Source organism: Somniosus microcephalus, chromosome 23 (assembly GCF_052327205.1).
Source record: "Somniosus microcephalus isolate GS21.2 chromosome 23, FLI_Smic_1.0, whole genome shotgun sequence".
Classification (NCBI taxonomy): domain Eukaryota; kingdom Metazoa; phylum Chordata; class Chondrichthyes; order Squaliformes; family Somniosidae; genus Somniosus; species Somniosus microcephalus.
Window position 1 is genome coordinate 1,859,024 of NC_141009.1, and position 14,733 is coordinate 1,873,756.

Sequence of the window (14,733 nt, forward strand, 5' to 3'; positions counted from 1 at the left end):
GTCAGGAAGCACTTCTTCACACAAAGGGTGGTGGGAATCTGGAACTCTCTCCCCCAGAAAGCTGTTGAGGCTGGGGGGCAATTGAGATTGGGTAAGGGTATTAAGGGTTACGGAACCAAGGCGGGTAAATGGAGTTAAGACACAGATCAGCCCTGATCTAATCGAATGGCGGAACAGGCTCGAGGGGCAGAATGGCCTCCTCCTGTTCCCGTGTAACAGGCTCGAGGGGCTGAATGGCCTCCTCCTGTTCCTGTGTAACAGGCTCGAGGGGCTGAATGGCCTCCTCCTGTTCCTGTGTAACAGGCTCGAGGGACTGAATGGCCTCCTCCTGTTCCTGTGTAACAGGCTCGAGGGGCTGAATGGCCTCCTCCTGTTCCTGTGTAACAGACTCGAGGGGCTGAATGGCCTCCTCCTGTTCCTAATGTAACAGGCTCGAGGGGCTGAATGGCCTCTTCCTGTTCCTGTGTAACAGGCTCAAGGGGCTGAATGGCCTCCTCCTGTTCCTAATGTAACAGGCGCGAAGGGCTGAATGGCCTCCTCCTATTCCTGTGTAACAGGCTCGAGGGGCTGAATGGCCTCCTCCTGTTCCTAATGTAACAGGCTCGAGGGGCTGAATGGCCTCCTCCTGTTCCTGTGTAACAGGCTCGAGGGGCTGAATGGCCTCCTCCTGTTCCTAATGTAACAGGCTCGAGGGGCTGAATGGCCTCTTCCTGTTCCTGTGTAACAGGCTCAAGCGGCTGAATGGCCTCCTCCTGTTCCTAATGTAACAGGCGCGAAGGGCTGAATGGCCTCCTCCTATTCCTGTGTAACAGGCTCGAGGGGCTGAATGGCCTCCTCCTGTTCCTAATGTAACAGGCACGAAGGGCTGAATGGCCTCCTCCTGTTCCTGTGTAACAGGCTCGAGGGGCTGAATGGCCTCCTCCTGTTCCTGTGTAACAGGCTCGAGGGGCTGAATGGCCTCCTCCTGTTCCTGTGTAACAGGCTCGAGGGGCTGAATGGCCTCCTCCTGTTCCTGTGTAACAGGCTCGAGGGGCTGAATGGCCTCCTCCTGTTCCTGTGTAGCAGGCTCGAGGGGCTGAACGGCCTCTTCCTGTTCCTATATAACAGGCTCGAGGGGCTGAATGGCCTCCTCCTGTTCCTGTGTAACGGGCTCGAGGGGCTGAATGGCTTCCTCCTGTTCCTGTGTAACGGGCTTGAGGGGCTGAGTGGCCTGCTCCTGTTCCTGTATAACAGGCTCGAGGGGCTGAATGGCCTCCTCCTGTTCCTGTGTAACGGGCTCGAGGGGCTGAATGGCCTCCTCCTGTTCCTGTGTAACAGGCTCGAGGGGCTGAATGGCCTCCTCCTGTTCCTGTGTAACGGGCTCGAGGGGCTGAATGGCCTCCTCCTGTTCCTGTGTAACAGGCTCGAGGGGCTGAATGGCCTCCTCCTGTTCCTGTGTAACGGGCTCGAGGGGCTGAATGGCTTCCTCCTGTTCCTGTGTAACAGGCTCGAGGGGCTGAATGGCCTCCTCCTGTTCCTGTGTCGTTATGTCTCAATTGAGCAGCAGAGGACTGAAAATCACAAACGAAGTGGATTTTGTAACAAAGGGAATCTCTGAGTACAATCACACCACAAGCTCGAAGACAGTGACCGATAAAATCCGTTTTTTGCTGTAAACTGTTCCCAGGGAATGCTGCCAGAGGCTGTGTCTAGTTGGGTGGTAATATACATAAAAGGCTTGTTAGTTGTGAGAATATTGCAGCTTCAGAGATGGTGCGAGCTCTCAGGAAGAAGGTGGCGATCTCGAGCCGCCAGCCTCTTCCCCAGCAAGTTCTGAGGTGTTTACTGCAGGTCCCGGGGGGCCGGTTACAGGTCACGACTCCGACTCCCGGCACACAGCTTCGCAGGACCGGAGCACACCTCGGGAATTGGGGAGCAGAGGGCCGCGTGCTCAGTCAGCAGCCTGCACCGTTTGAATGGATGGAAAAGCCTCCAGTCCCCAGCTCGGGAATGCTGGTTCCGTCTTGGAGTTCCCCATCAGAGCTCTCGAGGCACAGGGCACTGAGTCGGAAATGTGGCCCCATTGGATGTCCCGCATGTACAAGACATTTTACCAGGTGGTCCCTTTAGAGAAAGCAAGCAATCAATCCCATAAAAAAACTTCCTTATCCATAGATTTCGCAGTGTAGATGTCCCTCGGTCTGGCTGGAGGAGGGTTTGTACTGACCAGAGTTACACACAGACAACCCTGTCAAGACCTCCAGGTCATTCTCCGCATGTTCTGAGATCCCAGCCTCTTTTGGGAGCTCGCTGACATGGGGGGATTGTGGGGGGGAGGGGGAGCGCAGATATCCAGCTCTCCTGCTGGGATTTGAATGGGACGGGGGTTTCAAGGGGGGCGGGAAAGTATTGGCACAAAGGGATCAGAGACGGGGAGTAGCCCCAAGGTTGGTGGGTACAGCAGTGTTGGTGTCAGGAGCCGGACAGAGGGTGGCAGACAATCACGGTCCCGTTTGGCATGTCATGATCTCATTGCTGTCCAGAAACCTCCTGCCACACAGATGGGGAAACCAGGCGGGAGGCAGTTGCTTCTTGGAGAAAGCAACACCCACAAACAAGACTGCTGCAGCGACTCCCGTCTAGACTCTGTACTCACAGGTTCAACGATAGCCGGCTCGCCTTTCTGACCCTTCTCACCCCTCGCACCATCGGCCTACAAATTACAGGGAAAATAGGAACATGTTAATTGGATTGAACACAATATTACTTTCAACATAAGCACGTTAATGAATTGGGGAATGATATTAATACAGGAAACAAAGTCAACATCAAACACTCCCAGGGCAGGTACAGCACGGGTTAGATACAGAGTAAAGCTCCCTCTACACTGTCCCGTCAAACACTCCCAGGGCAGGTACAGCATGGGTTAGATACAGAGTAAAGTTCCTCTACACTGTCCCATCAAACACCCCCAGGGCAGGTACAGCACGGGTTAGATACAGAGTAAAGCTCCCTCTACACTGTCCCATCAAACACTCCCAGGGCAGGTACAGCATGGGTTAGATACAGAGTAAAGCTCCCTCTAAACTGTCCCATCAAACACTCCCGGGGCAGGTACAGCACAGGTTAGATACAGAGTAAAGCTCCCTCTACACTGTCCCATCAAACACTCCCAGGGCAGGTACAGCACAGGTTAGATACAGAGTAAAGCTCCCTCTAAACTGTCCCATCAAACACTCCCAGGGCAGGTACAGCACGGGTTAGATACAGAGTAAAGCTCCCTCTAAACTGTCCCATCAAACACTCCCAGGGCAGGTACAGCACGGGTTAGATACAGAGTAAAGCTCCCTCTACACTGTCCCATCAAACACTCCCAGGGCAGGTACAGCACGGGTTAGATACAGAGTAAAGCTCCCTCTACACTGTCCCATCAAACACTCCTAGGGCAGGTACAGCACGGGGTTAGATACAGAGTAAAGCTCCCTCTACACTGTCCCATCAAACACTCCCAGGGCAGGTACAGCACGGGTTAGATACAGAGTAAAGCTCCCTCTGCACTGTCCCATCAAACACTCCCAGGGCAGGTACAGCATGGGTTAGATACAGAGTAAAGCTCCTCTACACTGTCCCATCAAACACCCCCAGGGCAGGTACAGCACGGGTTAGAGACAGAGTAAAGCTCCCTCTACACTGTCCCACCAAACACTCCCAGGGCAGGTACAGCATGGGTTAGATACAGAGTAAAGCTCCCTCTAAACCGTCCCATCAAACACTCCCGGGGCAGGTACAGCACAGGTTAGATACAGAGTAAAGCTCCCTCTACACTGTCCCTTCAAACACTCCCAGGGCAGGTACAGCACAGGTTAGATACAGAGTAAAGCTCCCTCTAAACTGTCCCATCAAACACTCCCAGGGCAGGTACAGCACGGGTTAGATACAGAGTAAAGCTCCCTCTAAACTGTCCCATCAAACACTCCCAGGGCAGGTACAGCACGGGTTAGATACAGAGTAAAGCTCCCTCTACACTGTCCCATCAAACACTCCCAGGGCAGGTACAGCACGGGTTAGATACAGAGTAAAGCTCCGTCTACACTGTCCCATCAAACACTCCCAGGGCAGGTACAGCACGGGTTAGACACAGAGTAAAGCTCCCTCTACACTGTCCCTTCAAACACTCCCAGGGCAGGTACAGCACGGGTTAGATACAGAGTAAAGCTCCCTCTACACTGCCCCATCAAACACTCCCAGGGCAGGTACAGCACAGGTTAGATACAGAGTAAAGCTCCCTCTACACTGTCCCATCAAACACTCCCAGGGCAGGTATAGCACGGGTTAGATACAGAGTAAAGCTCCCTCTGCACTGTCCCATCAAACACTCCCAGGGCAGGTACAGCACAGGTTAGATACAGAGTAAAGCTCCCTCTAAACTGTCCCATCAAACACTCCCGGGGCAGGTACAGCACAGGTTAGATACAGAGTAAAGCTCCCTCTACACTGTCCCATCAAACACTCCCAGGGCAGGTACAGCACAGGTTAGATACAGAGTAAAGCTCCCTCTACACTGTCCCATCAAACACTCCCAGGGCAGGTACAGCATGGGTTAGATACAGAGTAAAGCTCCTCTACACTGTCCCATCAAACACCCCCAGGGCAGGTACAGCACGGGTTAGAGACAGAGTAAAGCTCCCTCTACACTGTCCCACCAAACACTCCCAGGGCAGGTACAGCATGGGTTAGATACAGAGTAAAGCTCCCTCTAAACTGTCCCATCAAACACTCCCGGGGCAGGTACAGCACAGGTTAGATACAGAGTAAAGCTCCCTCTACACTGTCCCTTCAAACACTCCCAGGGCAGGTACAGCACAGGTTAGATACAGAGTAAAGCTCCCTCTAAACTGTCCCATCAAACACTCCCAGGGCAGGTACAGCACGGGTTAGATACAGAGTAAAGCTCCCTCTAAACTGTCCCATCAAACACTCCCAGGGCAGGTACAGCACGGGTTAGATACAGAGTAAAGCTCCCTCTACACTGTCCCATCAAACACTCCCAGGGCAGGTACAGCACGGGTTAGATACAGAGTAAAGCTCCGTCTACACTGTCCCATCAAACACTCCCAGGGCAGGTACAGCACGGGTTAGACACAGAGTAAAGCTCCCTCTACACTGTCCCTTCAAACACTCCCAGGGCAGGTACAGCACGGGTTAGATACAGAGTAAAGCTCCCTCTACACTGCCCCATCAAACACTCCCAGGGCAGGTACAGCACAGGTTAGATACAGAGTAAAGCTCCCTCTACACTGTCCCATCAAACACTCCCAGGGCAGGTATAGCACGGGTTAGATACAGAGTAAAGCTCCCTCTGCACTGTCCCATCAAACACTCCCAGGGCAGGTACAGCACAGGTTAGATACAGAGTAAAGCTCCCTCTAAACTGTCCCATCAAACACTCCCGGGGCAGGTACAGCACAGGTTAGATACAGAGTAAAGCTCCCTCTACACTGTCCCATCAAACACTCCCAGGGCAGGTACAGCACAGGTTAGATACAGAGTAAAGCTCCCTCTAAACTGTCCCATCAAACACTCCCAGGGCAGGTACAGCACGGGTTAGATACAGAGTAAAGCTCCCTCTACACTGTCCCATCAAACACTCCCAGGGCAGGTACAGCACGGGTTAGATACAGAGTAAAGCTCCCTCTACACTGTCCCATCAAACACTCCCAGGGCAGGTACAGCACGGGGTTAGATACAGAGTAAAGCTCCCTCTACACTGTCCCATCAAACACTCCCAGGGCAGGTACAGCACGGGGTTAGATACAGAGTAAAGCTCCCTCTACACTGTCCCATCAAACACTCCCAGGGCAGGTACAGCACGGGTTAGATACAGAGTAAAGCTCCCTCTACACTGTCCCATCAAACACTCCCAGGGCAGGTACAGCACGGGTTAGATACAGAGTAAAGCTCCCTCTACAGTGTCCCATCAAACACTCCCAGGGCAGGTACAGCATGGGTTAGATACAGACTAAAGCTCCCTCTACACTGTCCCATCAAACACTCCCAGGGCAGGTACAGCACGGGTTAGATACAGAGTAAAGCTCCCTCTACACTGTCCCATCAAACACTCCCAGGGCAGGTACAGCACGGGGTTAGATACAGAGTAAAGCTCCCTCTACACTGTCCCATCAAACACTCCCAGGGCAGGTACAGCACGGGTTAGATACAGAGTAAAGCTCCCTCTACACTGTCCCATCAAACACTCCCAGAGCAGGTACAGCACGGGTTAGATACAGAGTAAAGCTCCCTCTACACTGTCCCATCAAACACTCCCAGGGCAGGTATAGCACGGGTTAGATACAGAGTAAAGCTCCCTCTGCACTGTCCCATCAAACACTCCCAGGGCAGGTACAGCACAGGTTAGATACAGAGTAAAGCTCCCTCTAAACTGTCCCATCAAACACTCCCGGGGCAGGTACAGCACAGGTTAGATACAGAGTAAAGCTCCCTCTACACTGTCCCATCAAACACTCCCAGGGCAGGTACAGCACAGGTTAGATACAGAGTAAAGCTCCCTCTAAACTGTCCCATCAAACACTCCCAGGGCAGGTACAGCACGGGTTAGATACAGAGTAAAGCTCCCTCTAAACTGTCCCATCAAACACTCCCAGGGCAGGTACAGCACGGGTTAGATACAGAGTAAAGCTCCCTCTACACTGTCCCATCAAACACTCCCAGGGCAGGTACAGCACGGGTTAGATACAGAGTAAAGCTCCCTCTACACTGTCCCATCAAACACTCCCAGGGCAGGTACAGCACGGGGTTAGATACAGAGTAAAGCTCCCTCTACACTGTCCCATCAAACACTCCCAGGGCAGGTACAGCACGGGGTTAGATACAGAGTACAGCTCCCTCTACACTGTCCCATCAAACACTCCCAGGGCAGGTACAGCACGGGTTAGATACAGAGTAAAGCTCCCTCTACACTGTCCCATCAAACACTCCCAGGGCAGGTACAGCACGGGTTAGATACAGAGTAAAGCTCCCTCTAGTGTCCCATCAAACACTCCCAGGGCAGGTACAGCACGGGTTAGATACAGAGTAAAGCTCCCTCTACACTGTCCCATCAAACACTCCCAGGGCAGGTACAGCACGGGTTAGATACAGAGTAAAGCTCCCTCTACACTGTCCCATCAAACACTCCCAGGGCAGGTACAGCACGGGGTTAGATACAGAGTAAAGCTCCCTCTACACTGTCCCATCAAACACACCCAGGGCAGGTACAGCACGGGGTTAGATACAGAGTAAAGCTCCCTCTACACTGTCCCATCAAACACTCCCAGGGCAGGTACAGCACGGGTTAGATACAGAGTAAAGCTCCCTCTACACTGTCGCATCAAACACTCCCAGGGCAGGTACAGCACGGGTTAGATACAGAGTAAAGCTCCCTCTACACTGTCCCATCAAACACTCCCAGGGCAGGTACAGCACGGGTTAGATACAGAGTAAAGCTCCCTCTACACTGTCCCATCAAACACTCCCAGGGCAGGTACAGCACGGGTTAGATACAGAGTAAAGCTCCCTCTACACTGTCCCATCAAACACTCCCAGGGCAGGTACAGCACGGGGTTAGATACAGAGTACAGCTCCCTCTACACTGTCCCATCAAACACTCCCAGGGCAGGTACAGCACGGGTTAGATACAGAGTAAAGCTCCCTCTACACTGTCCCATCAAACACTCCCAGGGCAGGTACAGCACGGGTTAGATACAGAGTAAAGCTCCCTCTAGTGTCCCATCAAACACTCCCAGGGCAGGTACAGCACGGGTTAGATACAGAGTAAAGCTCCCTCTACACTGTCCCATCAAACACTCCCAGGGCAGGTACAGCACGGGTTAGATACAGAGTAAAGCTCCCTCTACACTGTCCCATCAAACACTCCCAGGGCAGGTACAGCACGGGGTTAGATACAGAGTAAAGCTCCCTCTACACTGTCCCATCAAACACACCCAGGGCAGGTACAGCACGGGGTTAGATACAGAGTAAAGCTCCCTCTACACTGTCCCATCAAACACTCCCAGGGCAGGTACAGCACGGGTTAGATACAGAGTAAAGCTCCCTCTACACTGTCCCATCAAACACTCCCAGGGCAGGTACAGCACGGGTTAGATACAGAGTAAAGCTCCCTCTACACTGTCGCATCAAACACTCCCAGGGCAGGTACAGCACGGGTTAGATACAGAGTAAAGCTCCCTCTACACTGTCCCATCAAACACTCCCAGGGCAGGTACAGCACGGGTTAGATACAGAGTAAAGCTCCCTCTACACTGTCCCATCAAACACTCCCAGGGCAGGTACAGCACGGGTTAGATACAGAGTAAAGCTCCCTCTACACTGTCCCATCAAACAGTAAGGTTCCGGGAAAGGAGTTAAATGTTAGGATGAGTTTGATTTCAGCACAGTGAGGATGTGGTGAGGAGAACGAGTCTGGAGAGCGGGTGTTATGGAGACTAGGAGGAACTGGAAAGAACCAAAAGAGATTTGCCATTAAAAGCAAAACATTGACCTTGATGCCGACCTTACCCTGCCATAGTCCGCATCCGTGATGGCCGGTGAGCCAGGGCCCAGCTCCGATCCATCATCCTTGTCTTCATAATCATAATAAATTTCATAGTCATCAAAGGATGTGTTGGGATCTTCCTCATTGATCGTCGTTACGTTGAACTTGTCTTCAGTTGTTGTCCCGTGTCCAGGTATCTTTTCCTCAACGATCTCGATTGTGTGATCAGGAATTTCTTCCAGTACAGGCTCATTGTAGCTAAAGTCCTCTTCCTCGAAAGTCTGGGTCTTTGTGTTGTCCACAGCGCAGGAGAGAAGGAAGAGGTACCATTAGTGAAAGCTCACTGCATGATGCAGTGCCTACCGGTTGATGGAATGTAACACTAACTGGGCTGGTTAAATCACCAAGACATAATGAACACCCTGCCAACAAAGCCTTTGCCAGGCAGCAGTAAGCCTGGGGGATCCCGATCATCCAATTACCAATGACAAACAACTGACCAAAATTATGTTCCGCCGTCTCTGCCCACTTTATTATTATGTTCATAAAACGGTGCAACGCGGTCCAACTTCTACCACGGGGAAACGATAATCACAGAAGGGTCAGCGGCCTAGAAATTCAGTAGGTTAGCGCCTGGCGGGGTCGCTAACGAGGCGCTCTGACAGTACCGCCTGGCGGGGGCGCTAACAAGGCGCTCTGACAGTACCGCCTGGCGGGAGCTAACGAGGCGCTCTGACAGTACCGCCTGGCAGCGGCGCTAACGAGGCGCTCTGACAGTACCGCCTGGCGGGGGCGCTAACACGGCGCTCAGACAGTGGCGCCTGGCGGGGGCGCTAACGAGGCGCTCTGACAGTACCGCCTGGTGGGGGCTAACGAGGCGCTCAGACAGTACCGCCTGGCGGGGGCTAACGAGGCGCTCAGGCAGTAGCGCTGCGACGGGGCGAATCCAGTTCCAGTTAGTGCCTCAGTCCCTTTCGCCATGCAGATCGTGACGTCAGTGAGCGTGGGCGCCCGATCTGCAAACTTCAGTAGCACCCCCACCCCCGCCTCACGCCGACAGCGCCAGGGAGCGGAGGCGTGAACCAGCTGGCGGGCAACTGGCGGGGCGCTACTTAAAGGGATGCGCCCCAGCTGTGAAGGAACTTCTGTTCCAAAGGTCAGTGATGAGTGGCGGCGAGAGCACAGGATGTATCTGCAGCCAAGTAAAGGTTGCTTCGTCCCCGGAGTGTTGTGGGCTGTCTAAGGACTCTGCATTGCATCTCACAGTGTATCGCTGTTCCGCACTCCCCCAATCACTGGGGGCTGGTGTGCAGACTCCAGTCACCCTCCCCTTTAATGGCTGCAAGGCGCCTGCACCAATGCTCACTCCCGATTACACACCTGATATTTGTCATTGCTTGGAGCCTACCGCCACTCACCTACGCCATTAGCGCCTGATTCAGCTCTTTGACGCTGAGACTGAACTTAGCGGGCAGCGAGACTGGCGCTAAACTTCCAACTTCTCAAAAGTTAGCGCCCCTTCCTGGGCGCGACTGAATTTCTCCCCCAGGGTGTTTAAAACCCAAACTTTCTCTAGAGGGCGAGAGTGGGATGTGGGCGTCGCTGGCAAGGCCGGCATTTATTGCCCATCCCTAGTTGCCCCTTGAGAAGGTGGTGGTGAGCGGCTGCAGCCTGTGTGGCGAAGGTTCTCCCACAGTGCTGTTAGGGAGGGAGTTCATTGCAAATAGATACAAGTGTGTGACTTGTTGGGGCCACTTCAGAGTCAACCATGTTGGTGTGGGTCCAGACCGGGTCAGGACGCCGGGCTTCCTTTAGTGGCATTCGTGAACCAGTTGGGTTTTAATGACAATCCGACAGCTTCATGGTGACTTTCACTGAGCAGATCAAACTACTGCGCTGAACTCCCGCTCTCTGGGTTATTGGTCCTGATCTCTGGGTAACTAGCCCAGTTACAGAACCACTGCACCAACACACCCACTGACTACAGAGCACATACACATGAAGAAACACAGACACACAACACGCACACAAGCAGACAGACATGCGTCTCTCAATGCTCAATAGGTAATGGGTGAGATGCCGAGCGCTACAGACTCCAGGGAGCAGGAAGAGTCAGAGAGAGGAATAGTCAGCCAGGGCTCCTGCCCCTGCTCATTATCCAGTGACTCCTGGTGAAAAGTTTGAGTGTATATTGATGTCAGATGAGGAACCTAGGAACAGGAGGAGGCCATCCAGCCTCTCGAGCCTGTTCCACCCTTCAGTTAGATCAGGGCTGATCTGTATCTTAACTCCATTTACCCGCCTTGGTTCCCTAACCCTCAATACCCTCGCCCAACAAAAATCTACCCATCTCAGTTTTGAAATTTTCAATTGACCCCCAGCCTCAACAGCTTTCTGGGGGAGCGAGTTCCAGATTCCCACCACCCTTTGTGTGAAGAAGTGCTTCCTGACATCACCCCTGAACGGCCTGGCTCTAATTTTAAGGTTCTGCCCCCTTGTTCTGGACTCCCCCCACCAGAGGAAATAGTTTCTCTCTCTCGACCCGATCAACTCCTTTAATCATCTTAAACACCTCGATTAGATCACCCCTTAATCTTCTAAACTCGAGGGAATACAAGCCCAGTCTGTGCAACCTGGCCTCGGAATTTAACCCTTTCAGCCCCGGTATCATTCTGGTGAATCTGCGCTGCCCCCCCTCCGAGGCCGATATATCCTTTCTGAGGGGCGGGGCCCTGAACTGAACCCAGTGTCCAGATGGGGACTAACCAGAGCTCTGAACAACTGTAACTGGACAGGATCAGGCTTGGTTCGCATGCCCCCACAGTCGAATAGCCTGCCAATATCAGCTGACATGGGTAAGGTACCAGAGAGGGGTGGTGCCTGTGGAATCCAGGCCCCGGGAATAATCAGCATCTTCAGGAGAAACTGGGGAATAAGGAAACGAGAGTCGGCCCAATCTCCACACATGGCAATGCTGTGATCTCACACAACTGGATTTAGAACTCCAAGCATTTAATACCTGGTTATCGAGTTCTAATCCTGAAGTTATAAGACTATCCTCTTTGTCGAATGAGTCATCTGTAATTGAAATTTCCGGGTAATAATATTCATCTCCGTAGTTATCATAATAGCCGGTATCGGCTGTCGGGTATTCCACGGCTATGGTTTCTGGCGTGGTAACCATGGTTTCTGGCGTGGTAACCATGGTTTCCTCATACACCTCTTCCTCCCTCTCAGTCTGGTTCTCCTAAATCAACAGGACATAGAAATATTATTGGAGCCTTATGAATTCCATCAGCATTACTCTATTGTCTCCTTGTTCCATTATCCCCACTGACCCAGTGCCCCAGTGCCCCAGTGTCCCAGTATCCCAGTGTCCCAGTGCCCCAGTGCCCCAGTAACCCAGTGTCCCAGTAACCCAGTGTCCCAGTAACCCAGTGCCCCAGTAACCCAGTGCCCCAGTAACCCAGTGTCCCAGTGCCCCAGTGTCCCAGTAACCCAGTGTCCCAGTGCCTCAGTAACCCAGTGCCCCAGTATCCCAGTGTCCCAGTATCCCAGTGTCCCAGTATCCCAGTGTCCCAGTATCCCAGTGACACAGTGTCCCAGTGTCCCAGTATACCAGTGCCCCAGTGTCCCAGTGCCCCAGTGTCCCACTGCCCCAGTGCCCCAGTACCCCAGTGACCCAGTGTCCCAGTACCCCAGTGTCCCAGTGCCCCAGTGTCTCACTGCCCCAGTGTCCCAGTACCCCAATGTCCCAGTATCCCAGTGACCCAGTGCCCCGGTGTCCCGATGCCCCAGTGTCCCAGTAACCCAGTGTCCCAGTGCCCCAGTGTCCCAGTATCCCAGTGCCCCAGTGTCCCAGTATCCCAGTGCCCCAGTGCCCCAGTGTCCCAGTGCCCCAGTGCCCCAGTGTCCCAGTGCCCCGGTATCCCAGTGCCCCAGTGTCCCAGTATCCCAGTGCCCCAGTAACCCAGTGTCCCAGTATCCCAGTGTCCCAGTAACCCAGTGTCCCAGTAACCCAGTGCCCCAGTGTCCCAGTGTCCCAGTGTCCCAGTGCCCCAGTGTCCCAGTAACCCAGTGTCCCAGTGCCCCAGTGTCCCTGTGTGCCAGTGCCCCGTTTACCTTTTGATCCGGCACTGCAGTGATTGGGCCCGTGATCTGCTCCCCATATTCTGGTATTTTTTCGGTGGTGGACTCTTTATAATCATCTGGGAATTCTTCATAATAAGGATATTCATAATAGTAACTTTCCTCCACATTCTGTAAACAGAGCATTAAGATCAGTGAGACAAGAGCTGCTGGTGAATGTAGCTCAGCATTGCTCACCCAGAAGCTGCAGGCTGCAGCAGATCATATAGAATGACCAAGAAATGACAACATGGGGGGAGGGGAGGGGGAGGGGGGGTAGCGGGGGGAGGGGGAGGGATAGCGGGGGGAGGGGGAGGGATAGCGAGGGGAGGGGTAGCGGGGGGAGGGGGAGGGATAGCGGGGGGAGGGGAGGGATAGCGGGGGGAGGGGGAGGGATAGCGGGGAGGGGGAGTAGTAGCGGGGGAGGGGTAGCGGGGGAGGGGGGTGGGGTAGCGGGGGGAGGGATAGCGGGTAGGGGGGATAGCGGGGGAGGGGTAGCGGGGGAGGGGGATGGGGTAGCGGGGGCGGGGTTAGCGGGGGGAGGGGTAGCGTGGGAGGGAGGGGAAGGGAGAGGGGAGTGGGGAGGGGGTGTGGGAGGGGGAGCGGGGGAGGGGGAGGGGGTGTGGGATGGGGAGCGGGGAGGGGGTGTGGGCAGGGGGAGTGGGAGGGGGAGCGGGGGAGGCGGAGGGGGGAGTGGGGAGGGAGGAGTGGGAGGGGGAGGGTGAGCGGGGAGTGGGGAGCGGGGGAGGGGGAGGGGGGAGTGGGGAGGGGGAGCGGGAGTGGGAGCAGGGGAGGGGGAGTGGGGAGGGGGGAGCGGGGGAGGGGGAGTGGGGGAGGTAACGGGGGGGGGAGGGATAGCGAGGGGGAGGGGGGAGGGGGAGCGGGGGAGGGGGGAGGGAGACGAGTGAATCTGCTCCTTCCAACTCCACAGAAAACAAAAATATTCCACGGTGTTGAGGCCTTTTGTTTTTGGAACAGTTCCAGGGGTCCCTTTAAGGAACTTTAAGACCCGGAAATGCCGGTCAAATTTCGTTGATCACAATCTCCCGACTGGGGAAAACTAGTTTATGAGTCAGGGTTGGAAACGAGGCCTGAGTTCACTTCAAACAATATAGGCCGACCAATTTAGCCGTGGCCCGAGCACCCAGGCCTTGCCCTGCTGGATTGGTCATCGCTGAGCCTGATTTGGGCCTATAAAACAGGCCCAACAAAGTTAAATTTAGTCCTCAAAGTCTTGAAGGAAAATCCACTTGAGGCCTTTCGGTATAATATCTGTGGCTCATGTTCTTTCCCAGGAGGCCCACAGAGACCAAGGAATGATCCTAAATATTTACACAAAGCATTTTGAAAAGCTCCCCTCTCTGTAAACACTGCAAGACAAGAGACCGCGGGCTGATGGAAGGCAAGGATTACATGTGGCGGGATCACTGGGAGGTCAGCTCTCTCTGTCTCTCTCTCTAACAGCCAGGCGCTGAGAGGCACTGAGGTGAAAACTGGAGGACCCCCATCAATGGGAGGGGCTCCACCCCCAGCCACACCCCATAGCATTGCCAGCCCACCAGCATTGGCCGGGAGTGGCCTGCAATTGAAGATTAAACACCAGGCTACAGCTGGGAGCAAAAAAATCCCGGGAGAGAAATGGCGGGGGGCATTCAAATAAATTGGGTGCGTTTATTATTTCATTTTCTTTGCACACTTCCGTTTATTAGTTATACAAATATTGCAAGGGGAGGTGGGGGGGAAGAAGAGATTGAAGCCGTGTCGATTTCTGGCGCTAAACCCGCAACGCGCTTCGAACGCTGGTCCTGACGGGAGGATGGACTCAAGTCTCGTTCGAATGGAACAGGCGAGCTGTGGCGCCAATCTGGGTCTTGGGAATCGGATCCCCCCAGACGTCGAAGTTAACCCCAAAAACCGAGCGAATGTTGTTGTCATGTGAGGAATACGCCCACCCGGGAGTTGGAACTCCGACAAGGCGGTCCCTCGGGACGGATGGGATTGCGAAGGTCTCCTCACCCACTGCGGTGCGAGAGTTTGAACGGTCCCGGTGAGGAGCCCATCACGTTCAGCTCAAA

General features: G+C 54.1%; 1 protein-coding gene across 1 annotated transcript in view; it reads right to left on the minus strand.

Moving 5' to 3' along the window:
• LOC147101530 (collagen alpha-1(V) chain-like) overlaps window positions 1-14,733 on the minus strand; it is a 484,676-nt gene that overhangs the window by 214,846 nt on the left and 255,097 nt on the right. Inside the window, exons 6-9 of the mRNA XM_085965124.1 lie at window positions 12,653-12,790; window positions 11,550-11,777; window positions 8,554-8,817; window positions 2,636-2,692 (exon numbers count right to left, since the gene is read on the minus strand). Coding sequence (XP_085821250.1) covers window positions 2,636-2,692; window positions 8,554-8,817; window positions 11,550-11,777; window positions 12,653-12,790 — 687 coding nt within the window. The remainder of the gene's footprint in view (window positions 1-2,635; window positions 2,693-8,553; window positions 8,818-11,549; window positions 11,778-12,652; window positions 12,791-14,733) is intronic.